Source organism: Mesoplodon mirus, assembly GCF_964341445.2.
Source record: "Mesoplodon mirus genome assembly, chromosome: 9".
Taxonomy (NCBI): Eukaryota; Metazoa; Chordata; class Mammalia; order Artiodactyla; family Ziphiidae; genus Mesoplodon; species Mesoplodon mirus.
This window is the reverse complement of record NC_138985.1, coordinates 87,025,426-87,050,786: the sequence shown is the minus strand read 5'-3', so window position 1 is coordinate 87,050,786 and position 25,361 is coordinate 87,025,426. Positions and strand designations below refer to the sequence as shown.

General features: G+C 37.8%; 1 protein-coding gene across 4 annotated transcripts in view; it reads right to left on the bottom strand.

The window, feature by feature from the left end:
- The window catches only part of PTPRZ1 (protein tyrosine phosphatase receptor type Z1), a 167,082-nt gene that overhangs the window by 10,034 nt on the left and 131,687 nt on the right, over window positions 1-25,361 (bottom strand). For 2 of the 4 annotated variants that reach the window (XM_082633063.1, XM_082633061.1), the window contains exons 13-23: window positions 24,116-24,260; window positions 17,185-17,276; window positions 14,110-14,195; window positions 11,199-11,219; window positions 10,932-11,028; window positions 8,645-8,727; window positions 7,175-7,309; window positions 6,490-6,624; window positions 5,094-5,257; window positions 3,351-3,486; window positions 1,797-1,943 (exon numbers count right to left, since the gene is read on the bottom strand). In XM_082633063.1, coding sequence (XP_082489189.1) covers window positions 1,797-1,943; window positions 3,351-3,486; window positions 5,094-5,257; window positions 6,490-6,624; window positions 7,175-7,309; window positions 8,645-8,727; window positions 10,932-11,028; window positions 11,199-11,219; window positions 14,110-14,195; window positions 17,185-17,276; window positions 24,116-24,260 — 1,241 coding nt within the window. The remainder of the gene's footprint in view (window positions 1-1,796; window positions 1,944-3,350; window positions 3,487-5,093; window positions 5,258-6,489; window positions 6,625-7,174; window positions 7,310-8,644; window positions 8,728-10,931; window positions 11,029-11,198; window positions 11,220-14,109; window positions 14,196-17,184; window positions 17,277-24,115; window positions 24,261-25,361) is intronic. The other 2 variants (XM_082633064.1, XM_082633062.1) reach the window with 1 other exon arrangement.

Below are 25,361 nucleotides of genomic sequence, written 5' to 3'. Positions count from 1 at the left end.
ATAAAAAGTCATATACAGTACAACAAATTTCTATTCTTTATTTTTCACTATTGCTTTAGTGTTTTCAATTCTTTACTTTTTTTTTTTTAATAAATTTTTATTTATTTATTTTTGGCTGCACTGGGTCTTTGTTCCAGTGCACGGGCTTCTTACTGTGGTGGCTTCTCTTGTTGCAGAGCACGGGCTCTAAGCGCATGGGCTTCAGTAGTTGTGGCACTCGGGCTCAGTAGTTGTGGCTCGTGGGCTGTAGAGCACAGGCTCAGTAGTTGTGGCCCACAGGCTTAGTTGCTCCATGGCATTTGGGATCTTCCCAGACCAGGGCTCGAACCTGTGTCCCCTGCATTGGCAGGCAGGTTCTTAACCACTGCTCCACCAGGGAAGTCCTGATTCTTTACTTTTCAATGTTGAGGTGGGTTTCTGATAAATATTTGTTGAATAAATAGACATGCAATTCATTTCAAGGACATTTTTCTAAGGGTAAACTTGAATAAATACCTTTTCTTATAGGACAGTATACACACACCCCCTCCAAATTTCCCTAGTTAGGATGTTAACAGGAAACAGAGTCAAATGTCTCTGTTTTTAATTAGATTCTGATCTCATAATTGATATTTCCATTTTGATCCTGAATTTTCAAGTATAAGCGATATCAATTCTTTTATTAATTTAATTGTGTAGGGGGTGAATCATATTTAAATAAGAAAATGGGTAATAGATGTATATTTTTAACTTAGAAAAAAGCCATCCTAGCAACATCATGTTAATGCTTTATATTTATTATCTGTTTCTGGAAGCTCTGTTGTGCACTTTGTCTTCCTTAAAGTGTTCCTTTATGACTCAGATAAGCTTGGCTGAATAAAACATTTATGTTTTCCTGTCTGCAAGTTCTAAGTTCAGCTTCCAGCCCTCATCTGTCTCTTACTCCTCCCAAAGCACAAAAGGTACTGAACGAGAAGGTAAAAAGTCAGAGGGAACTCATGACTACATATTCTATGTTGAGAAAAAACTTCAATCTTGAGGTTTGTTAACTCTCCTGGGTTTTTCCAGGGCCTTCTGAATTCTCCCTAGACATTCCTTCTTCAGAAATTGGCCCTGTTTCTCTAGCAACCCTGAGAAGTAAGAGGTTAGTATAGAAATAATGGGGAACAAAATAACATAGCCTTCATTCCTCTGGAAGATGACAGCTCTGCAAATCCCCCTATCTCCGCAGGCAGGTCTGGTAACAACTGCTTTCTGAATTCTTTGCTGATTCGTTTCTGGAAGTCAGAGAGCTAAGTTGTGAGAGGTAGCACACTGAACAAAGCATGCTCCCCTGTCTAGCTGACTTCCTCGTGACAGGGTGGGTGGGAGAAACTGGGGTTGAAGAAGCTATTCTTGTGGGATGGCCTATTCTAGTCTGGGGCCTTCAAGTGAGACAGACTCTTCCAAAGAGCAGCACAGACAGCCTGAGCCACAGCACTCGTGGTTAAGTGGTCTGGTTTTCTCAGAGCGAGAAGAGCACTTACACCGTCTGTGTCAGAAGTTCTGCCTGTTCCTCCTGTTCTGTTCTGTGCCCTCCCTTCCTGGACCACGTCTGCATTTCTAGGGTTTCTGAGAACTTTCCCTCTCGCTACTCAAAATTAAGGTTCTTGAAATTTGCCAAGTGGCTTTGTGGCCTGTTGTAAAGAACACAACAAAGCCACGGGGCCAACAGAGCGCTCAGCCTGTCCACATGGCTTTGTCCACTCAAATGAGGAGATGCAGGAACATTCCAACCTGTGCTGACACCCAAGAGAGGGGCTTCCGAGAGAACTCACCTTGAATTGTTTGTCTAGCTTTGTTTTGCCTGTTGGTCCAGGAATGAGGATCCCATTAACATAGGCGTGGATGTGGCTGTCCGGGACCTCAGTTTCTTTACTAAGTATCGCCTCGACCAGCGCGTCATGAATAAAGACATACTGTTCCTGGCAAAGCAATGACAAACAGGGATATCACCTCAGGTTTTCCTTATCTGTGTTGAGGTACAAAAGTAGTATCTTCCACTGATGGACAAAAAAGTGTTTTACAAAATGGAAGGGAAGACCCACAGAGATTGCTTACTAGTCCTGGCAGGAAGTCAGATGGAGGAAAAGGTGGTCATCCAGAAACAATACAACTCTTTCCCTCCCTCACCTCTTTATTTCTTGTGCATTGGCGTTTAGGGAAGGAGATCACTGGAAGATTTGGGGAGGCAAAGCAATGCCCTCTCTGCTCATCCTTCAAACCTGAGACCCTCTTCCACATTTTGCACGGACTTCTCTACTTCTGATGGGTCTTCCCCTTCTCCCCATTCCAATTCTCCTTTTAGCCGGTCATATATAATTTAGTACAATTATCTATACAGTTTTTAATAGTTATCTTCTATTTCATGTATGGGACTCTTCCCTCGTCTTATCTGACTAGCATGTCATTTCCTTGATGGAATGAAGTTTGGTTGGTTTGGTGTGGAAGCCCACTCAGTCATATGTTTCTTATTGCTTTCAAGCTGCTATACATAGTTTTCAATTTAAATCCCTTTTTATTTAGAAATAGTGAAAATAAAATACAGGTAGGCAGAGTTTGTCCTGTGTCAGATATGGGTAAATGATCCGGGCTTAAAAAAGGGAATAATTTGAGCATACTTCATACTATTTAAATATGAGGATAAATCCATTCATTCATTACATGCAGGATTCTGCAAGAGGAGATGAGGGTTGACTGATCCACTTACTCTTTTTCTGAATCTTGCCTGTGACCAGTGTCATTTTAAAGATATTCCCCATTTGGTCATAAAATAGACAAAATTTAGCCGGTCCATCCATGACTTATGTGCAAGTACCTGGTGTTATAGTTTGAATTGTGCACACCTCCCGCCCCCGCAGAAGATATGCTGAAACCCTAACCTTCCAGGACCTCAGAATGTGACCTTATTTGTAAAGAGTCGATGCAGATGTAGTTAGTTAAGATGAGGTGGGGACTGGTGTCCTTATAAGAAGAGGGAAATTTGGACACAGACACGGACACAGAGGGAAGACAGCCGTGTGAAGAAGGAGGCAGTTAGGCTGCCAAATCCAGGGAAATATGAGGCTATCAGAAGCTTGCAGAGACAGGGAAGGATCCTTCCCTAGAGGATTCGGAAGGAGCATGGCCCTGCCGACCCCTTGATTTTGGACTTCTATCCTCCAGAAGTAGGGGAAAACACGTTTCTGTTGTTTTAAGCCACCTGGTTTGTAGCACTTTATTACAGGGAGCCCCATGGGACTAACGCACCTGGTAATACAAACTCTGGTCTATCCAGCAGTTTAGGGACACTTCCAACCCTTAGATAAAGGAAATTATCCTTTTTATCATACCTCGGTTTGCACCAGGTAATTTCTTTGTGAACGAATGTGTTTTAAAAAGCCGAATATGTTGACGGTTCCTTCATGTTGAATTTGCTGCAGCATACTGTCTAGCACGATATATGTGCCCGTTCTTCCAACGCCAGCACTGAAGAGCACACAAAGAAAGAGACTTCAATGTCAACATAAAATACATTTGAGGATTGGTCACTCCCGGCTGTCTTGTAAATTATTATCCTTCTCCAAGCAAATGAGCCACTTAGTAAGTAATTCAGCAAGACAGTAAGCAGCTTAGGAGTTAAGCACAATGCTTCAAATAACAAACAAAGTTTTCTCTTTTCTTTCTTTCTTGCTTACAGGTCAAACTCCAAAGCAATCTGATTATTCGTGTTGGAGATTTTTTATTTTCAATTACAGTTATTATTCGTTCTACATTATACAGTGGAAATAGTATGTATCAGAGTAGAGCAAATAGACATTTAATTTGAGAAGAATGAAAGCATCAGCCTCACCAGACTCTGAAAAGACAAGGTCTCTGGGTCTGTATCGTCAGGTAAACATGTTTGTAAAGGTTTCCACATTAATGGAAAAAAAGAGTTTGCGAAGGCTTTCAGCTGAAAATATCATTTCAGTGAGATGGTGAAGAATAAAGAATAACTTCAGTCATTTCTAAAGGGCCATTATCTAACAACTTCTTCAAAGCCTCTACTGGAGGGACAGAATTCAGAGACAGGGATTCTTTTCAAATGCTCTGACGAGTAGGAAGTACTAGAGTGGAGAATTAGCACCCGCTCTGCACAAGGCTCTGGGCCTTTTCCATTCGCTGGGAAACAATCCCTGACCTTCACAGCTATTTTTCCTGCATCTTCCTGTTTCCCTCAGCTTATCGTCAGGCTCACAGATAAAAAACTCAAGATAGGTCTCTCAAACTTTGAGGATAACTCCTGAGATAGGTAATCAGAATGTGTGAGATACTCTGCATATCAAAGGAACACAGTTGTTTCTGTAAAAACGCAGACGCTGCTTTGACAAAAATACTCCGCTAGAAATGCATTTGACTTTTGTGGTCATAAAGCTTGGCACAGAAGTCAGCACGCAGTAAACAGTAACTGCTATTTTTGTTTTAACTGAAAAGTATTAAAAAGCCTCTAACACATTTTTCTCTTTCTCTGAAATATCATTATGTCTATTCACTCACCCAGTCTTGGAAATTAAAGTACCTGGGCAACAATGAATTGATTACACATTCAATAGGATATATTAGACAGAATTCAGGAAAATCAGAAATGGGGTTTTGACCCCAAACTGCCTAAAAACAACTTAAAATATTTTGCTAAATTCCCCATACTTTGTGCACTTTGGTTTTTCTAATGTAAACCTGGCATATTAAGTCTACAATAGACTATTAACTCCTAGGAACAGGGGTTGTGTCTTAAGCATTTTTATCCCACGATATTATGTTGTAATAAATGCTTGTTTAATGACAAAACGTTGTTCTGCCTGCTTCACACAGTTAATAAGCTGAAATCCAATTAACCAATCAAGTAGAATATTATACATCATAGAAATACCTGCTGCTTTGAAATATTCAGCAATCCAATTCTGAGTCTGGCATACTCACTTCCCAGTAACCAACGTTTCATGCCCCTCAGTTTGTGAAATCATTCCCACTTTGGCAAAACCTTTGTTCCACTGATTCCCTTTTTGTTAGCAGCAGCAATTCTATGGGTTTGGAAACCTGGCGCTGAGACTCACCTGCAGTGGACAACAACAGGCCCTACTGCATGGCGCTTCACATGGGATGCCTTTCTCACAAAGGTCAGTACGGGCAGCGAGTACTCTGGCACTCCCATGTCAGGCCACTGAGTGTAGTGGTACTGGGTGACCACGCGCCCACTGGGTCTTCCTTTCTGGGAACCCTGGAAGAGACCAGACAGCTAATCAGCTAATTATAGGAACATGCACACACGGGGTCCTTAAACATCAACGCAGGATTCATAGCTCGATGTTGGTGGTTCATAACGAAGCTAAAAAAGTACACTGTCATTTGTGATGGTTAATTTTATGTGTCAACTTGGCTAGGCTATGGTAGCCAGTAGTTTGGTCAAACACCTGTCACACCAGATGTTACTGTCAAGGTATTTTTTTTTTTGTGGTATGCGGGCCTCTCACTGTTGTGGCCTCTCCCGCTGTGGAGCACAGGCTCTGGACGCGCAGGCTCAGCGGCCATGGCTCACGGGCCCAGCCGCTCCGCAGCATGTGGGATCCTCCCAGACCGGGGCACGAACCCGTGTCCCCTGCATCGGCAGGTGGACTCTCAACCACTGCACCACCAGGGAAGCCCCCAAGGTATTTTTTAGATGTGACTGACATTTAAATCAGTAAGACTTCCAGTAAGGTGGATTATGCTCCATAATGTCAGTTGAAGGCCTTAAGAGCAAAGACTGAGGTTTCCTGAAGAAGAAGGTATTCTCCTAAAGACTGCAACGTAGAAATCTTGCCTGAATTTCCAGCCTGGAGTCAATTCTTAAAACACCCTCTCTCTCTCTCTCTTTAAATATATATATATATATATATATATATATATATATATATATATATATACACATACATATATATCTACATACAGATATATGCTTTTCTAAGGAACCCTGACTTATAACTTGCTCTTTTTCTTTTCCTCCCCCTTTTCAGTCTCCACTGTTTTCAGTTGGATGTGTAGTTATCACATGGGGCAGGGACTTTTGTTCCTGTATCACTGCAACCATTGGCACCATGACCAATATGGTGCTAAAGCCACATCTGGCATTAGGAGACTTGGAAGAAACTTTTGGGATTGAGGTGTAGCTGTGATAAGAACTCTTTTTTTTTTGGAGCACAGGCTCCGGAGGCGCAGGCTCAGCGGCCATGGCTCACGGGCCCAGCCGCTCCGCGGCATGTGGGATCTTCCCAGACCGGGGCACGAACCCGTGTCCCCTGCTTCGGCAGGCGGACTCCCAACCACTGCGCCACCAGGGAAGCCCTGTGATAAGAACTCCTAATGCCTTTAATTATTTGTATTTTTACCCTGTTTCGGTTATACCACCTGTTTTCTTAAAAAAGGATCGAGATGTATTACTCAGTTGATGATAGCCATCATTTGTGGACTCACCTTTTTGATCTTTGTGTTTCTTAGAGTAAAAGTCCTCACAGTGTAATATGCAAGCATTTGAACACTCTTTTGAGTGACCAGAAAGTTCCCATACTCTTCATTCCCATCAGCAGGCCAGTACTGGTCACATTTTCTCTGCAAAAGAGAAAGTCAAGATGCTCTTTTCATATTTCAAATGCTTAGTGTAGGTCATCCCTGAAATCAGTAAAGGTTTGATACCATGACTCCCTCATTCTTCTAAACGTGTTCTTTCTGTTCTAAGGGATTGCAGATTTGTTGTAGAGGAGAGCAGAGAGAGAATTACAGGGCTGAAAGGGACTTGAGATGATCAGATTCAAACTCCCCCCTTTCAGATGAGGAAAGTGAGGTCAGATGTACTGAGTCGCTATAAAGCCAGGACTAGAATCCAGCTCCCATGAATTAAAATCTACTTCACTCTGCATCGCTTTTCAATGAACCTCATTTGCTCTGTCTTACGGAATGAAGAATGCATTTAAATAGCAGGTAGCTTGAGTTACAGTGAAACTTTTTGACCTTTAACAGTTTCCCTTAAGCTGTCATACTTGAAAGGAATCCTGATTAGCTTCCCTGACTTTTGCTGCTTCCTAATGCTGACTCTATCAAAAGCAACTTAAAGCATTTCTAATCACTATCTCGGGGATGGCATAATAGATGACCTTCATACCCTTCCTTTCTCCACAAGGTTTGTTATCATGACAATAACTTCCACATTGTGCTCCCATATCATTCTCCAGAAATCTTCAGCTGTAGATTTCAGTGGGCCTTGGGCAGCAATGTAAGCTTTTGGTCTGTTGTAGCCCTGAAGAAACAAATGACAAATGTTTCTTACCGACAAATTTGTATGCCATTTTTATCTGTTCAGTTTCTAAGATCAGGAGATTTTTGCTATAAAAGAAAACCATAAAAAAAAAAAACTTTCAAAGCTAGAGAAACTTACTAGTACTAGCAAAGACAGCAACTCTTCTTTAGTTATAATTTTTGTAAAAAAAAGAGTTCTTTTTGCACTGACACAACCACTATTCTCTGCACCTCTGGTCTAGGTGCATTTAATCCAAGTCTGTTTACTATGCTTAACATTTGGTGCTTAATTGTGCTGCTTTGAAATATGTTTGAGGCATTAGGGCTCAGTTGTCTATAATAGTCAGGAAAACTTTGGTGTTTTCTTCTTGCCCTCTCCTTGGTGGCACTGAGCAATGCTAATCATTAATAGCTATCCTTCACTTATTACTCACTGTTGGCCAAGATAGTTTACAAACATTAACCCTAATCCTTAATTGATATGCAAAATGGAAGCATCATCCCTGATTTGGAGATAGGAAACTGAAGCTCAGAGGAGTTAAGTGGCTTTCCAAGCTTTCACAGTTAGCCAGTGGCAGAGCTGGGATTCAAAACCAGTTCTAACTCCAAAGCTCATATTCAATCTGACATACACACTTCCTGCTATGGTAGCCTGAAGTGGCTGCCTACAACAAACCTACTGTATACTTATATTTGGTACTCACTTCTTTGAATGAATTGTTCCAAACAGCATAAACCTGAAGGCAGCTAGACTGCAAGGTCAGCGTCAGGAAAATAACTGAGTTCCACTGGCATTCAATTGACCACAGGAAAAAAACCAGTAAGTTAGTCAGTGGTCTACAGTCCCTGGAGATCTCCAGTAAGTTTCACAAAGCTGGGTATCTGAGAAGCGCTCAAGATTATAAAGGCTGGTAACTGGTTTGGAAATCATGTGTTTGCCTTTTAGCCAGTACTACCCTGAGAATTTTTCAGTCAAAATTTATCTATCAGCTGCTACCTACATAGTAATGTGCTAGGAGCTATGGGACATTCCAAATAAGCACTGATCCTACCCCTCTTATTTAAGGAGCTATAAAACTATCAGAATATATACATCCTACCTTGAATGTAATTTCTCAGCCTGCATTCCCTCTCTCACCCAGGAGATAAACCAAGTACAATAGCTTGAATGCCATTCAATCTGAAAACCTTTAGCTACGGGATCTCTTACTACTAATTTGTATTTTTTATTATCTTTCATTTAATACTTATTACTATTCTATGTCCAATACCATGGTATAATAAATTCATAGTTTAACATATAAGTTTCATAAAATTTCAGTTGAAACACGCTTACATCAACATAATTGGCATTGATGTAATCAGTCAGTTTGCCATCCTTTTCAGCAAGTTGTGCAAGCTTAACCCTGCTATGATCATCTGTAATAAAAAAAAGAAAATATTTCACTATAGCACGAACTGCTTTTCAGCATAAAGTTCATTTATATTTACATAATAATTTATCAAATACAATTAAAATCAGTGCAAACATCATTTACTTTAGTCAGCTTTTGGAGGATACAGAGATGACAAAAATAAAGATAAATACAACAAAATCCTCTTTCAAGGTTTCCAGTGTGGAGGGTGAGAATGGACCTATACACAGAGAGGAATGTTCCGGTGTCAAGAGAGAGGTGCAGAGTCCTAGAGGGACACGAAGACAGAAACTGTATTGGTTTGGGATGAAAATAAACATTTTCATAGAGGTTGAATCTTGAAGTTGGCATTGTAGATGGGTTTCTAAAGGTGGATACTGGGGCTGTGAACACTGCAGAGCCAGTGAAGAGGAGAGAAGAGTGACGGGGGTGTCAGAAAGCTCAGGAAGGATGGCAGCACGCATGCTCTGAACAGGAGGCTGATGGCGCAAGAAGTAGAGAAGGAAGCAGAAGGGGTCTAGAAAGTTACCGTGAATGGTTAGAGCAAACAGCTCTTTCAAAGGAAGACCTCAAAGAGGAACTATTGCAAAGGGAGGCAGGGCAACGACTGCCCAAGAACGGAGGACACGGATCCTGTACTGTCAGTGAAGAGGGGATGAAAACCGTGGTAACTTATACATGGTGCACGGTCATAATTAAATGTGTTGAAATGAGGCATTTGGGATTAAATTCAGTTCTACAGAGAAACTATAGTTGGAGGAACTGCATAATAAGAAAGGAAAGTGTCACTAGAAGGACACTTGGTGATTTCACTGGGCAGACTATTTTTTTTTTCAAGGATGAAGAAATGAATACAGACCAAACTATGACAAGTTAAAGAGACATTCTGGGATAATAATACTTTGTTGACATTAGCAGCTCACAAAGATGCCGGAAATGTAGGCAGAAATAGATGTGTGGCCATGGAAAGATGGGTTTGGATGGCAGGCTACTTTTGCATTTTGGTTTTCAGATTTTCAGAAGGGTATTACTGGGTAAGTTTTCCGGGTTGCTTTTCTTCATCTCAAAGTAGGACTGTTATTACCTCTATCTTGCCAGGTTATTTCAGGGATGGAATGAAATGACGAATTCACAGTGCCAGGCACATAGTAGGTGTTCAACAAATGTTAATCTCTATCGGCTTCTTAATTAGCTGGTGGGTATTTTCTATTTAGCTTGTAGAGAGAATGGTCTAACAACCACTTCACCCTGTCCAAGAAGCAATTGAGTTTTTATGTGCAGCAGGATAGCTGCTTCTGTTGAGAAAGACAAACATGAAGCAGAACTTTCTATCAAAAATGGAAAGACTGGTGTAAACCTTGTGGGAAAAAAAGACAGCATCCATGCAAACTACTTAGAACTGTGATCGTAAAAATTCCCATTCCAGAAACTAGAATGGAACCAGAATTTAAATAACCAAGCTGGTAATACCCTGTTCACCTGAATCTAGGATAGGCCCACTGAATATATAAGAAAGGATTTAAGCTGAAGTTTTGGGGAAGAATGAAGATGGATTTCAAGAAATGGAGGGGGCTATAGAGGAAAATAAAAGGGAACAGATGTAAATAAGAGGTGCTGCAAGAAGATGGAAGAAACATGCTAATTTCATACAAAAAAATAGGTAAACTTGTCCTAAAGAAAAGAGCCAGAAAGCTGCTCATGGAGGAGAAAAAGAGAGGTCAGCTAAGGTAGTAAAGCGAGAGAAGAAATAAAAAGGATGAATCCAATTAACCCTTTATCAGACCCCAGGGGAGAATGGCAAGAGAGGAGGGAAAAGGGTAGAAAGGAAAAAATAGAGTCTAAAGAAAATCCCATTTCATTAGTAAATTCACATCAAGTAGGGGGATCTCCAGTGAAAACAGGACTATGGAATATAAATAATGACAGAAAACCATAAGAACAGATTTACAGGCCATGGGGTCTGAAGAAAGGACTGGATTAAAATATGAGTTGATTTTGCTCAAAAGAAACAGATGTCATTAATTGCAGAATGTATTTAAACTGGAGTGGTAAAACACTCTGTATTATCTAACGCAAGTCTCATCCCCTGATAGAAAGGTCCTGAAACAGCTACACCGAGGTCTGCTGTCAGACGACTTCTGGACATTGAACTAAAAGCACCACAATGACAATGATAACAAGTCAGAGTTGAGTGAAGGATATACTTACAGGCAACAATATTTATGTATCGGTTCTTGTGCTTATTGTCAGGGTGATTGGAGCTGTCTGCTGTGATACCTAAATCAACAGTACAGCTCTGCACCTCCTGTAAAGAAATTGTACGTGTAACGTTTTAACACACATTCTTTCAAACAAAGTGCCTTAAAATAGACTACGGAAGACAAAACAAACAAAACAATCTATCCAAAAAAAATTTTTTTTATATGTTACAACTATTTCTTGGCTAAAAGAAAATGCAGTGAAATAATGCCTTACCTGGTAAAACTCTTTCAGTGTCTAATGAGGGAATGAATGCCAAAAAAGTAAAGAAATCAAATTCCACAGCACACGACAAATGAGAAAAGAAAGTGTTCATATTAGGTTTACAATGGAAAACCATGATCATGCAATAAATACATTTGTCAAATACTAACAAAACAGAATGTTTCAAACAGTTGCATGCAAATCAAAACTTCTAACAGCTTGAACCCTTAACATTATGTAAAAGGAAAAAAATAACACTTTTAAAAGGGGACAGTGGTATAATTATATGATGAATTTTAAAAATGCTGATGAGAAAAACCACATACTTGATGACACATTTTAACATACTAGTCAGATTTACTAATATTCAAATATAATTGTATTTGATCATGATAGAACTATTTAAAACTGAATTAGTAGTACATTTTTTTGTTTGTTTATTTTGAGTCATTTTAAAGAGTAAACAGTTTCCTATTAGGTGGTCTGTAGAGCTGTCAAAACATTAGAAGTCTCCTGAAATTTGTTTTTATCATATATACTATGTCTTTTGAAACAAAATTTAGATAGTACTACTTTCTACATATTTAATTAGTAGACCTCTTTTTAATTAAAATAAAACTTCAATGGATAGAGAAAAATTATTTTGGCCATTTCTCTTTTAAAATGAATTAAAATCCTTCCCAGGGATGTCTTCTATCTAAATATATTAGTTTGGAATTTACAATTATTTAGTACATATTAAGATAATAACATGAAAGCTTTATAATTTTTGAGAAAGTATATAACTTAAATATAAATCTGATTCATCAGCAAAATGGCTCAGCCTTTCACTAAACAAGCTTTTAAGGCCTCTTCTGGAGCAAGTCATTCTGACTCTAGATTTAAAAACAATTTAATATATGAACCACTGAAGAGGTGTAGCATTATTAGTTATTAAGCTAATTACTAAGTTAATGAAAAGTTTTCTTTAATCAGACTGTGAGTTAAAGCAATGGAATTAAGAAAATACTTTTTGAGTAAAAATGTGAGGTTATTTTATTAATTTAATCATTATGAACTGCTTAATAATATTCAAAATGATTTTATAGTTGTGAAAACTGTGAATCTGCCTTTGTATATATGCTTATCAGCAACTTTTACAATAAACTGTCTATTTTTCCTTATGGCTTTTTTTTTCTTTTTTTAAGTTATTTATTTTTGGCTGCGTTGGGTCTTTGTTGCTGCATGCGGGCTTTCTCTAGTTGCCGCGAGCGGGGGCTACTCTTCGTGTGGGCTTCTCATTGCAGTGGCTTCTCTTGTTGCAGAGCACAGCCTCTAGGCACGCACACTTCAGTAGTTGTGGCTCATGGGCTCTAGAGCGCAGGCTCAGTAGCTGTGGCGCACGGGCTTAGTTGCTCCACAGCATGTGGGATCCTCCTGGACCAGGGCTCGAACCCATGTCCCCTGCGTTGGCAGGCGGATTCTTAACCACTGTGCCACCAGGGAATCCCCTCCTTATGGCTTTTAACATCTGGAAGATTAGACACATCCTTAGCATATTCTCCCTTTTGCAAATGTGATTTTGTTTGTTGGATGCCTGATAGTTTCTACAAGTTAATACTGCACCATCCAGTAACCTCTAGTATGGTAGGAAAAAATAATTTGATGTTTTAAAAATAGAATTCTTCATATTATTCCACTTTACTTAGTAGTCACTTCACACTGCTTTCTTATTCAATGTAGCTATGACTTAGACTTCTTTTAAGATTAAATTAGCTGATTTCTACTGTTTTTAATTTAGTGAAAACATATATTTCATTTCTCTTTCCTTTGGTTTCTTAAAGTTTTCTAATCTCTGGCATTTTCCTTCCGTAAATACGTTCTTGTTGATCTGATTCGTGGGAAGCAGTTTCTGCGTATATTAGGGACGGTGGTGTATCCTCTGATCAGGATCAGACCTCAAAGGGCTTCAAAGAGGGAGGTCAACTGAGCACTCGGGGCTGAGGTAAGGAGGCAGAAAAGCAATGTGATGCTTCCTAAAGGGGAGAGGCTGGGGAGGGGGCGGGGATCCCTCGATGTCTAGAATGGAAAGGACATGAGTGTTAAGTTTGAATCCCAACCCTGCTATTTATTAGGTGTTAATTAACTTCCATGGAAGTTGATTTCATCAGCAATATGAATAGAAATAAAAACAAATAACTTCCAGAGTTGGATGAAGGTAGAATGTAGAGGCATCTAGTACAATGACCCGCATATGAGGGAGTGCTCAGTAAGAGTAACTTTATGTTTTGTGGTTATTATTTCTAACTGCTGGTTTATGGCACCCTATTTTGAAAAGGCTCTTTAACTGACAGTTCCGTGGGCCACGATAAATTTGCAGTAAATTTCTCTGCCCCTACCATCTAAGAGTATTTTACAGAATAATACTAGAAAATTTTTCACTGATTGTGAAATTCAAATGTTTTTTCAGAAATGCATATTTTTTTGAGAAGATGGGGTTTTACCTTGTACAATATTTATTAGGCCTTGTATAATAAGTGCTTCTGCATTTACACTGTTGTAATCCTTACAATGAAGAACTTGTATGTATTTTGGCTGAAAATTATGAAATTTACTAGTTTACTATAATTTATATAATTTAGGAAATTAAAAGGGATCTGTTACTAATTCAGATTTAAAAAAGAACACTAGAGTTCTGATTTTATGGGAGAGAATTAACCATGTTTGTGTTTTTTCCACTTTTACAACTTGAATTTTAAAATGGAAAACTAATTTTCTAAATTGTATGATAACCATAACACATATCCTAAACACATAATTGATTATGGAACTAATAATCTTGCTAGAAGTGAAAATGGTTTCAATGTCAAGAAATAGCCTATTGCTGAATTTAAAAAATTTACTATTTTCCATATTATTTAAAATAGACATATTAAAATCATACCTCAAATTCTTCAGTAAACCCACTACTTGCATGTAAGTCTGCAACATGCTTTGGAAAGTGCTTTACTGGAATTGCTCCAACATCATCTAAGTGAATAAAAAAAATCAGGTTGGAAAGGATAATTCAACAGAAATAAATGTGCCTCTCATTTATAGAGATTTATAAAGAGCCTTCTTCTAAAACAACTTCAAAGTTCACTTATTCCTATAATCCTGACGGAATCTATGTTCAAAGAAATATTCAGCAACAATTACCAATTTTCTCTATACTTACTTTCGATCATAACCTGCATTTTAGAATTCTGATTTGTTCAGGAATCTCTTTTCCTTTCATACTCTAAAGAGAAACTTAATTTTCAATGTTAAGTTACAAATAATACCACAGCCTCACTTCTTATCAATGGACTGCATCTCTTTATGGATAACTTTCTTTAACATGAGTGGGAGTTGCCTGCAAATTCTGGGGAAAAAATGCAGAAATAATATATTTTCAATTTTACCCTGGACTAAACATAATATATCGTGAAATTTCAGTTTTATAAAATTGTATAGTTTAATGCCTCTCCGATAAATAGTCAGATGTTTACATTTGAAAACATTTTTTTCCTTCTTTCTATAAATAATAGAAAACATTTATGTGCAGACTATTCATTAAGGATAATGTCAAAAACCTTTGGGACTTTTAATCTGTAAAATTTCAAGAGTTCTAACTTAAAAATATGCTATGTAAACAAAGTCATTGGATCTGTTAATTAATTGTGAAGGGGCCAAATTATTTTACCTGGTTCTGTTTTTTTCTTTTTTTTTTCCTGGAAAGACTTTCTTAGATTAAACATATTACTAGTTCACAGTGTGCAATTTCACAATTTCCTTCCTCTGACAAGGAAACATCAAACACATTTCACTAGAACCAGTTATTTACATCAACAGATGTTCAGCATCTAGGCCATTTAATATTTTTAAGCTTCAGTTACCAAGAATTTGTTGATTTAAAAAAAATTAGAATCCATCTGTTCTCTTTTAGATGAGTATACCTGAATGCTAAAATTGAATTAGCGAGTTAACCTTAAGAAACACTAGACAAAGGTGTAATTCCACCTTCACACCTACAGAAGGATCTTGCCTAGAAGTAGCTTTTATAATTAGACAAGAAAACAGAAATAACTTGTCACATCTAAATCGTTAGTTCTCCTAGTAAAGCTTCGTCAAAACCACAGGTATTATCCTGCACAGCTAACCTCTTTCCACAAGCAAACTGACTACTTCTCATTTGCCATCATGTCTTTTGGTAATTCTTTTACGAATTGGTCTGCAAGTAAAAGGAGGATATGCCCTTGATCACCATTCTTCTAAGAAGCAGAACAGGGGATTCTGGATTTCCTGGACAACCTGATTTTGGATTATTTTATTTATTGTTAATAATAAACTGTGTTGGACTTTGGATAATGGTATAGTTAATTTGCATACCCATGCTGACAGGATATGTAGAAGAGGTATGTTTGAAAGTGAAGGGCACTAAACACAACAGATAGCCAAGAGCAAGTGGTCTCAAAATTCTAAATATGTTAATGAGAAATTGTGCTATACTAAAAGAAATAGAAAGAAGTTTAATATAAACTAGAAAAACAAAACAGTGGTGGTTAAAGACACAGAGTTGATAGAGTTGACAAAAGAGGTAAAAGAGCAAAACACTTCTTATTCCTATGCCCGTTGCAAATTACAAGGAAAATGCTTCTCTTCTTTATTTTTGTTTTTTAAATCATGAGACTTCAGAAGATAACTTCATGTAGAATTTGAGCCTCGAGCAATAACATATGGCATCTCAGACAATTTAAAAAGAGGCTTCTGTACAAAGATGTAGAGTGGAATGTCTCCATTTGCTTTCCCTGGTTTGGTGACTCTCCGTGTCCTTGTCTTGTCGTCTGTCCTCCAGTTCTGCTTCCTTAATTCGCACATTTCTAGAAAACTTTTTTTTTTTAATTGTTACCACTTTTCATTCTGAAATGTTATAAAATGTTAATTCAGTAAGTGTCTGTGACCTTAGTTACAGTGTGAACTCTAGGGTCAGTAAGGGTCTTAAAATGACCCTGGTTAATTTTTGAATATTGTTAACTAGGTAAGTTCTGATAAAACAGTTGATGTTTTCCCAGGGATACAACTGACATTTTTACTTAAAGTATTTCCGGCAACCACACATTCTTTGTGCTCATGTTTTTCTTCTACCCTCACCATTTTAAAATTTCTTTTTTTTCCCATAATGTAGTTAAGAAACCTTTTCTCACATACACTCAGATAATCAGAAGGGAACTAAACTTTATCCTTATTTTTGTGGTTTTTGTCCTGTCCATCCTTACTGCAATGATTTAGTCTGACTTTTGTTGTTTAGGTTTCCATTAAAGGAATGCAAATGACTGAAAGTCAGCATTATTCCTTACTGATATTTTATTGCTATAAATATTTATGTTCTTTAACATATAACATCTGAACAACTATAAATTATTTTGCCACATTACCTGTATGGTTAAGACTGTTCAAAACATTTTTTCATTAATTACTTTAAAAAATTAATTAAATAATTTATTTATTGGCTGCGTTAGGTCTTCGTTGCTGTGCACGGGCTTTCTCTAGTTGCGGCGAGCGGGGGCTACTCTTCATTGCGGTGCGTGGACTTCTCATTGTGGTGGCTTCTCTTGTTGTGGAGCATGGGCTCTAGGCACGTGGGCTCAGTAGTTGTGGCTCACGGGCTCTAGAGCGCAGGCTCAGCAGTTGTGGCGCACGGGCTTAGCTGCTCTGCGGCATGTGGGATCTTCTTGGACCAGGGCTCGAACCCGTGTCCCCTGCATTGGCAGGTGGATTCTTAACCACTGTGCCACCAGGGAAGTCCCAAGAATGTTCAAAATTAACAAGAACAAGTTATAAACCTGAATGCCTGATACATACTATTTTGGGCAACACAAACATTTACTAATCTACATTATAGCCATTTGCAAAGTACTCCAATAAGGAAAAACCTTCCAACATCACACTTTTCATTTAACGTCTACCAGCTACTCAGGGTCACACTTTAAGCTATTACCTGAAATTGGAAAGATAGGTGTTGGAGGTGTGGATATTACTCGAGGGGATGTACTGTCCTCTAAGTAAAAGTGTGCAGTCTGGAAACATTTCCTGGAAAGAAAAGAAAGCAATTTATACTACTAGCTGGCATGGTCAGCAAGACAACTTCCGAGATGCTTAAAGATTACGATAGAAATCTCCAGAATTAAAACGTAAGTGGAAATCATCTACTTATCACCTACTTTTACAAAACACAGTTATTAGAGAATTTTATAGCCTCCAAATTTATCTCAGCTTTACCTGTACCAGATGAAGAAGACTGAGAAGATATAAGACATGGTATAAGCAGAGATGACACGTGAACTTGGCAGTTGGTGCCAAGGAGTCGGACACCTCCATGCCCTAGTTACTCTTCCACTGTTGCCGTATACCAGGATGTCTTGCCATCTTGGACAGGACCAGAGTGGAAAAGAAAGCCTGTCCAAAGCTATTTTCACTCAATATTTAAGGGACCATGCCGTTCTGAGGATATTCAGCTGCTAGCAAAAGGCAGCAAGCTGTGACCATGTAGAAATGAAATCCTACTGTGGTAACATTTTGATGAAAAAAGAAGGCAGCTTTATATTTTAAGTATAATAATGCAGTAATAACAAAACGAAGTGAGGAAATAGTGAGCATATAACCAAAAACAGGGGTGATTTTCCCTCCAACAGATGCTAGCCTTGATGAGAGTTTTGAGTATGAATATATCTGGAATCAACGACAACCATGACCTAAAATGTCACCTGAATCTATTTTCATTCAGATAATAAGAGTAACATCTCTCACTACAAACAATTGAGAAGAGCAAAGAACCAACTGCTGCTGTAAACTAATGCAAACTATCTTTAATTTAAAAAATTTTTAAATTAAAACTGCTAATGACACTCTTTGATGTGGGTCATTTAATTTATTTGAAGCATTACTCATGAGTGGTTAAGTTTAAATGGAAATATCTGTTTGAGTGAAAATGCCAATCTCATTTTCCATTTAAAAGATCCGAGCGACAGGGTATTTATCCTAATGAGCTTTAACATAACATTTGTTCTTACATGACACACTTCAATTTGTGATATTTTTTTCAATAATCATTTTCCTGCATAGAATTCTTCAGTGGCTTCCCACTGGAATTAGAATTATATTCCATTATTTCAGCAAGGGCTAGAAGACCCTCTGCCACCTGGTCCCCTCGCACCCCAGCGGTTTCACCTCCTACAACTCCTTCCTGCACCCACTAGGCTCTAGTCCACTGGTCCTTTCTTTCTCCCGCTAAGAAACCTGCCAGGATCATCTCAGGGCCCTGAGATGTTCTTGATGTTCCCTCTGGCCACTTGCCTCTTTCCCATCATTTATGCATTGGCTAAAATGCCACATCCTCTGAGAGCCCTTCTCTGACCACCTGAGCTAAAAGTACCAGCCCTGCCAGCCAAGTCACTATTCTTCCCGCTTTTGTTTGCTTTGTGGCACTTATCACTGTCTGAAATACTTTATTTATATATTTGTTTATTCATGTTTCATAATGTTGGTCCTCCCTCAACAGAATGTAAGCCCCCAAAGGGCAACAGGTACTTTGTCCTAAGGCACTGTTAGTCTTCAGTGCTAAGAATAATGTCTGGCATGTTGTAGGTGCCCTGAAATATTTGCTCAATGAATTCACTGCTATAATTATGAATAGTACAAAATTATATAATATCACAGCCAAAAAAAATTCAAAGGCGACGATATGCATAGCAAAAAACTAGCCCTCTGCTGTGATGTTATAACCTTTAATAATCAAGCCTGTGAGAGCATAGATAACTGACAGAACACAGGAATGTCTGCAACAGAGAAGAGGTGATGTAGGAGGAAGATGAGTGGATGTAGAATCAACTGCAATGTGGGGTCAAAGGGACCCTGAGCGAGGTTCATATCCTGGAAAGGGGAAAGAGCATGGCAGACTCATGAGAAATGGGAAAGATGAGGGTCACAGGTCTCATGATAAAGAAACTATCCTACTGAAAGTCCACATTTGAGCAGAATTGACACCAGACTGGAGCAGGAACTACATGGAAAGTGTGGCTTACCTGTGTAACCACAGATGTAGTATTTTCTGACACACTGATATGGAAACACTGGATTTGATACACCTGCTTTTAAGATCTCTGAATTAAAACCTCCTTGATTCCTCTAAAATATGGTTACACAAGCCGGTTGAAAGGGTTTCTATTTATTTTTCAATGAATCTTAAAGTTGTAAAATACCTTAAGGGACCTAGTGCAATATCACAGCTGATACAAGAGTCCCTTCCCTAGCATCTCTGACATATTAAAAAGACCCAGTTTGAATACCTTCAGTGACAAGGAGCTTACTTCCTTATGAACCATCTTTAGTTACTAGACATTTCTTGTACTAACTCAAAACTCATTCCCTTGCAAGTATCTCCAAATGGTACCCAAAGAGGAGACCCTCCTTTTCCAATGTTACGCCTCCTACTGTTGATATTTTTTTTGTATCGAGCCCCAAATCTATCTCCCTGTTACTTTGACATATTGGCTCTAGTTCTGCGCTTTACAGATTTTTAGATTATAGTACCCCAAATCTTTTAATACCTAAACCCTACCTATCTGTGATCCAAACCTTTTTTGACTTTTCTCCTTGAAGTTTATATCCAATAACACAAACATGTTGTAGATCATTGAACATGTCTTTTCCTGCTCTAACTCAGTGATTCTCCTCCCTGCTTTAAACATGGTTCTTCTGACCAAAATGCCTCAGTCACTAATGTGCCATGCAAACACTTCCTTTTTAAAGACAACTCAGTGGTTTCTTCTCTGTGAAACAGCCTCTCATTTCCTAAGCAGACTCTTGCACTCCAGCTTCTGTTTCTATTGTACCCAACGCAAATCTCCATTCACACTCACCTTAAGACTGCTTTGAAAAGTATGCTTAATTAATCCAAGGATGACCTTCACTTCCTGGACATTATTCTCCATTATTTTATTTTAAATATTTTAATTAATTGGTGGTTATAGTATTTTGCAGTATATTTGTTTTGTGCTTTTATCCTCATTATGTTTTGTTTTTTTTTAAAGATGGGGCCATGTCTTTTGATTTACGTAGACTCAATTTTTAATGCAATGCCAGGAGTACAATAGGTATTAAGTGTTGAATGATTAGATGGATTTCCAGTAGTAAGTAAATTCCACCAACCATAAAGTATTCAGCTGCATCCTAGACTCTCTTGCCTACCTGAGCCTCAAATGAGATTAACCTAAAATTTCAAAACATTTGGGAGGGAGAGGTGGAATACATAGCTAGAGAAAAAAGAATGGAGAGATGGATGGATGGATGGATAGAGGATGTGTCTGAGAGAGTGGGAAGAAGGTAGCATCTCTTAGAATAGGAAAAGGTAAATTAAAACATATTAGTATAGTGGTTTAACATGTTGCTAATATTCATTGTAGTATCTGGGTATATACCAGCTCTATACTTTTCAGCTATGTAATCAAACATTTGTTGGTTTTAGAAAATAAGTGGTCTTGTAATGTTACTTGCATTAATAAGAAACAAAAGAACCTTATAAATCATACCAATAAGCTTAAAAGTGGGAAAAATTAAAATTAAAATAGTACAGGATAAATTCTGGATGAAGATCATCTGTACATGGCTTAGATACACTTTATAGTACAGTCTTACCTAGGAAGTGACATTCTACTTAAAAGGCAGCATGGTACTGGGAGGCCTCCATTCTGGGTTGGTAGCTACTAGTGACCCAAAAATTTAAACTTAAGATCAAGAGAGAATTCATATTGCTTCTCTTCCCACTCTCCCCAGCCAGAACAAGTGTGTCTATGGAAAGTTCTGTTCTATATAGCTTTTGATGGGGTGCTGTTTTGTTGAATATAGCCTTGGTATTTTTCAGATTCTAACTATTAAAAAAGCTCTCCAAAATTTACCCTTTGTTGTTTTTAAAAAGAACTTCTTGAAAATATTCCTTATGGAAGTAATTTTGCGTTTTAAAACCTATGATTTGGCTCACGTAAATTATACCTTAAAACATCTGGAAAATAATTTCAAGGCATATTATTTAATGTATGACAAGATTCAATATCTAATGGTCCATCTGTTCTGTATCAGCAGTGAATGTCTTCACGTCTATGTGCTAAGTGTTGATAACTATGTCTCCTGCTAATTATCACTCAGCCATGAGGAAAAAAGTGATGACTGTTTTAAACTTATAGACATAGGTCCTATCAATCAATGTTAATCTGATTATTTAATTTACACCTTTTCATCACAGTATTTAGAATTAAAAGCTAGAAATGTGTAATTATGATTCCCTTTTTTTGGGTCCTTATACAAATATGAAACAACATTCATCATGCTGTATTCATCACAGAGACCCTAAAGAAAGTCTGACTGCAATCTTAAAGATGATCTTTCCCCCCAAATGGTAAAAAGAGGAAAGTTTCATTCCTAGATGGGTAAGTGACTTGCCCAAGGCCATATAACAAATGTCAGGAAGAACTGGGAAAGGGATCCAGATTTATCACCTCTGATTTGTTCTGTCTTCCTGCTACGACATGCTTCTTCTCAAGGTTTACACAAAACATGAGAGACCGAGTTAGATACATTAGACGAAAGAGGATTTATTATACCACTTTGCGATTATTTTTTCTCCTAAAGAATTAGGTCAGAAAAGTGTTTTAATATATAAACTGGAAAAACGTATAAGGACCATACACCTATTAGGACTCTTGTTGGTATGCCATCAGATTTTTAAACCTTTCTACAGGCTGTAGTTTCCACAAAGGTCGAAAATGTTTCCATATTGGATAGTGAAATCATATTGCTCACAAATGCAGCTACACTGGAATTTGAATAATTCACACAAACCTTGAAGAATGCACTAACATTGTCATTTTGTAATTCAGCAAATACTACCCCTCGTGTATTCGTGTTACTGATCTAAAAAGTTACAGTTGGAAGTGAATCAACTTCAAATGGTTGTGAGTTGGACAGATATGTGAAATTTGTAAGAGTAACAAATCTTATCAGGACGTTTGATAGTTAGATATAAAATATATACATAGGGCTTCCCTGGTGGCGCAGTGGTTGAGAGTCTGCCTGCCGATGCAGGGGACACGGGTTCGTGCCCCGGTCCGGGAAGATCCCACATGCCGCGGAGCGGCTGGGCTCGTGAGCCATGGCCGCTGAGCCTGCGTGTCTGGAGCCTGTGCTCCGCAACGGGAGAGGCCACAACAGTGAGAGGCCCACGTACTGCCAAAAATAAAAATAAAATAAAATAAAATAAAATAAAATATATACATAAAACCCTAAGAGTGCTCATATTTTATTTATTTATTTATTTATTTATTTATTTATTTATTTTTTTTTTTGGCAGTACACGGGCCTGTCACTGCCGTGGCCTCTCCCGTTGCGGAGCACAGGCTCCGGACGCGCAGGCTCAGCGGCCATGGCTCACGGGCCCAGCCGCTCCGCGGCATGTGGGATCTTCCCGGACCGGGGCACGAACCCGTGTCGCCTGCATCGGCAGGCGGACTCTCAACCACTGCGCCACCAGGGAAGCCCGAACACTCATATTTTAAACTAACACTCCGTACTCACGTTACATAAGACCCTGCCTGGAATGCCCTTCTCCTTTAGCTCCTGTTTCTGAATCCTATCCAGCTCAAGCCTGACATTTTACATTTACCCTGCCCATTCTGGCTTATCAAGATCCCTTTTTCTCTGACCTCTCTTAGCATTAGAGATTTCAGCTGCCATGCATACATTTTTGTGTAATTTTTTACAAATTTTGCACGGAAAATTCTTTCTCCTCAATAAGCATAAATTTCTTGACAGTGGTGATTCTCATTCATTCATTCATTCATTCCTTTATACTTTCCCATAGTAGTTCGCAGAGTACAGGCACATGGGAAACAGTCAGTAAACATACTAAATATTTTTGAATAAACTGAGAGAATATATTTTGGAATAACACAGAGAGTGGTGATATGAACTTACAGACAGAGGTTGCTAAAAAAAAAAAAGAAATTGATTATAAATCTTCTGAACAAAATTCTCTTTAAAAACAAAAGTATAAAGTACTAAGCTATATCCTTTCTTAGTTTACAGGTATGATTCCTTATATCATCATAAAGTCCTTGTTTTCCAACAGACACAGTTATAACAGTTATACTGATTTACAGTGTGCCCCTAGTAATTGTATTACTTTGCAGTGTGTTCTGCTTGCTGTAGGATGGGAAGCTTACAGTGGGTACAATTTTCCTTGTCCTTTAAAGGTTTCAAGAGATTATTGATAAGAATGAAGCTGTATCTCATCTTCAAGGCATATTATAATGAATTTAAAAATCCCATCCATCTTAATATAGTCATTTACTTTATTTTCAAATTATATTTATATTTTAATGCTTAATTTTTACCTTTGTGTATGGGTTATTTTTTGTATTAGTATGCAATTGATATGTATCTTGTACAAAATCTGCTGCTATAAAAGTATATTTCACTATATCAAAAACTATGTTTTCTAAAATAATAACTTTTAAAGTTATAACAGCTGGAGCATTTAACTGAGAAGCTTAGATTTATATTAAATCCTATGATAATGTTTGAATGCTAATTAGATTAATATGAAAGTGCAACTGTCAAAATACTGTATTAAATATTAACTGAAGCCAAAGCTCCTCCATTTCGCCTTTAATTGTTTGACAGATGTATGAAGAACAGTCAAATCTTTTATTATTATGTCTTTGGATTCACAAATTCACCTTACTCATAGTTACCTGGATAAATTAATGGTAGCTCTCAAGTAAAGGGAATTTTCAATATGCTTTGAAAAGCATTCAGGTAAAACAAAGGCAAAATCTGAGCTTTATGAAATGCATATCCAAAACAAACACTCAACTTACCTCCAGTAGATGAGAATACCCACAAGAACCACTAGACAGATAAAAGTCAGGGCTGACACGATCACAAGGGGTATAACTGCCTTCTTCTCGGATTCCAACCCCTCAGCTAGACCAATACGAGACTCATGGCTACTATTACTGGCCTCTGTAGTCGGAGAAAATTGAGAAAGTTGATATTTAAGCTTAAGGAAAAGCACATTTTTCAACCGAATAACTGCAATCTTCACTGCTGTTGCTTACCTTTAAAATTTCGACTCTGTGAGACAAGCAATGTCTATGATCATAAGCTAATTTAAGTAACACAAAGCTTAAAAAGTAAGGCAGGCTATCCAGTTGCAAAATAAGTGAGTCATGGGAATGAAATATACAGTGTGGGGAATTCAGTCAATAACTATGTAATATTTTTGTACGGTGACAGACCGTAACTAGACTTATGTGGTGATCAGTTTGAAATGTACAGAAACAGCAAATCACTATGTTGTGTAACAGGGACTAACATAGTGTTATAGATCAATTATACTTCAAAAACAAACAAACTAATAAACTCACAAAAAAAGAGAAAAATAAAGTAAGTCAGCCTATCAGAGCTGAAGAACTATAATATCCCAACAAAGATTGGCACCCTGGAAGAGGTGCCATGGCAAGAAGTATAATATTGCCTTGAAAAGCTTATTAAAAGGGAAATGAAAATATTAAAATAAGAAAACTATTCAGTTTCTAAATAAAATGATCAGGAAAAACAGTGCTACTTACTGAATCACCACATATAATCTTGATTTCCCAAAATTAATTGTAATGAAAATATTTTTAATCCCCCAGTTAGGTAAATAATTAGGAGCAATTAATAATTTCATGAAGAGAGAATCTTAGGATAACCCTCCTTACATTAGGATAACCCTTCAATCCAGCAAACTATTTAACATTTAAACGTAGGTTGCTTTTAAGATGTTATTTTGAATGCCCTTACCAACTGTTTTTCTTTATCAAAAATAAAAATGCTATTGCATGTAAATTGAAGGAATGCACAGATCTAGGAAATTCTTTTTAAATATGCAAGTGTAAATTATGAAAAAGTCTAAATTCTGTCCTTTGGTTAATTTTAAAAGATGGCAAATAACTATTTTTGTGACCAATCAGGTACATTATTATTCTAGCATTTTCAAAATCACTGCAACTGAAGCTATCATTCTAAGTTGTTAAAAAAAAAAGAGCTTCAGAACTGCAGGGTGTCAGTGGCCAGTCACAA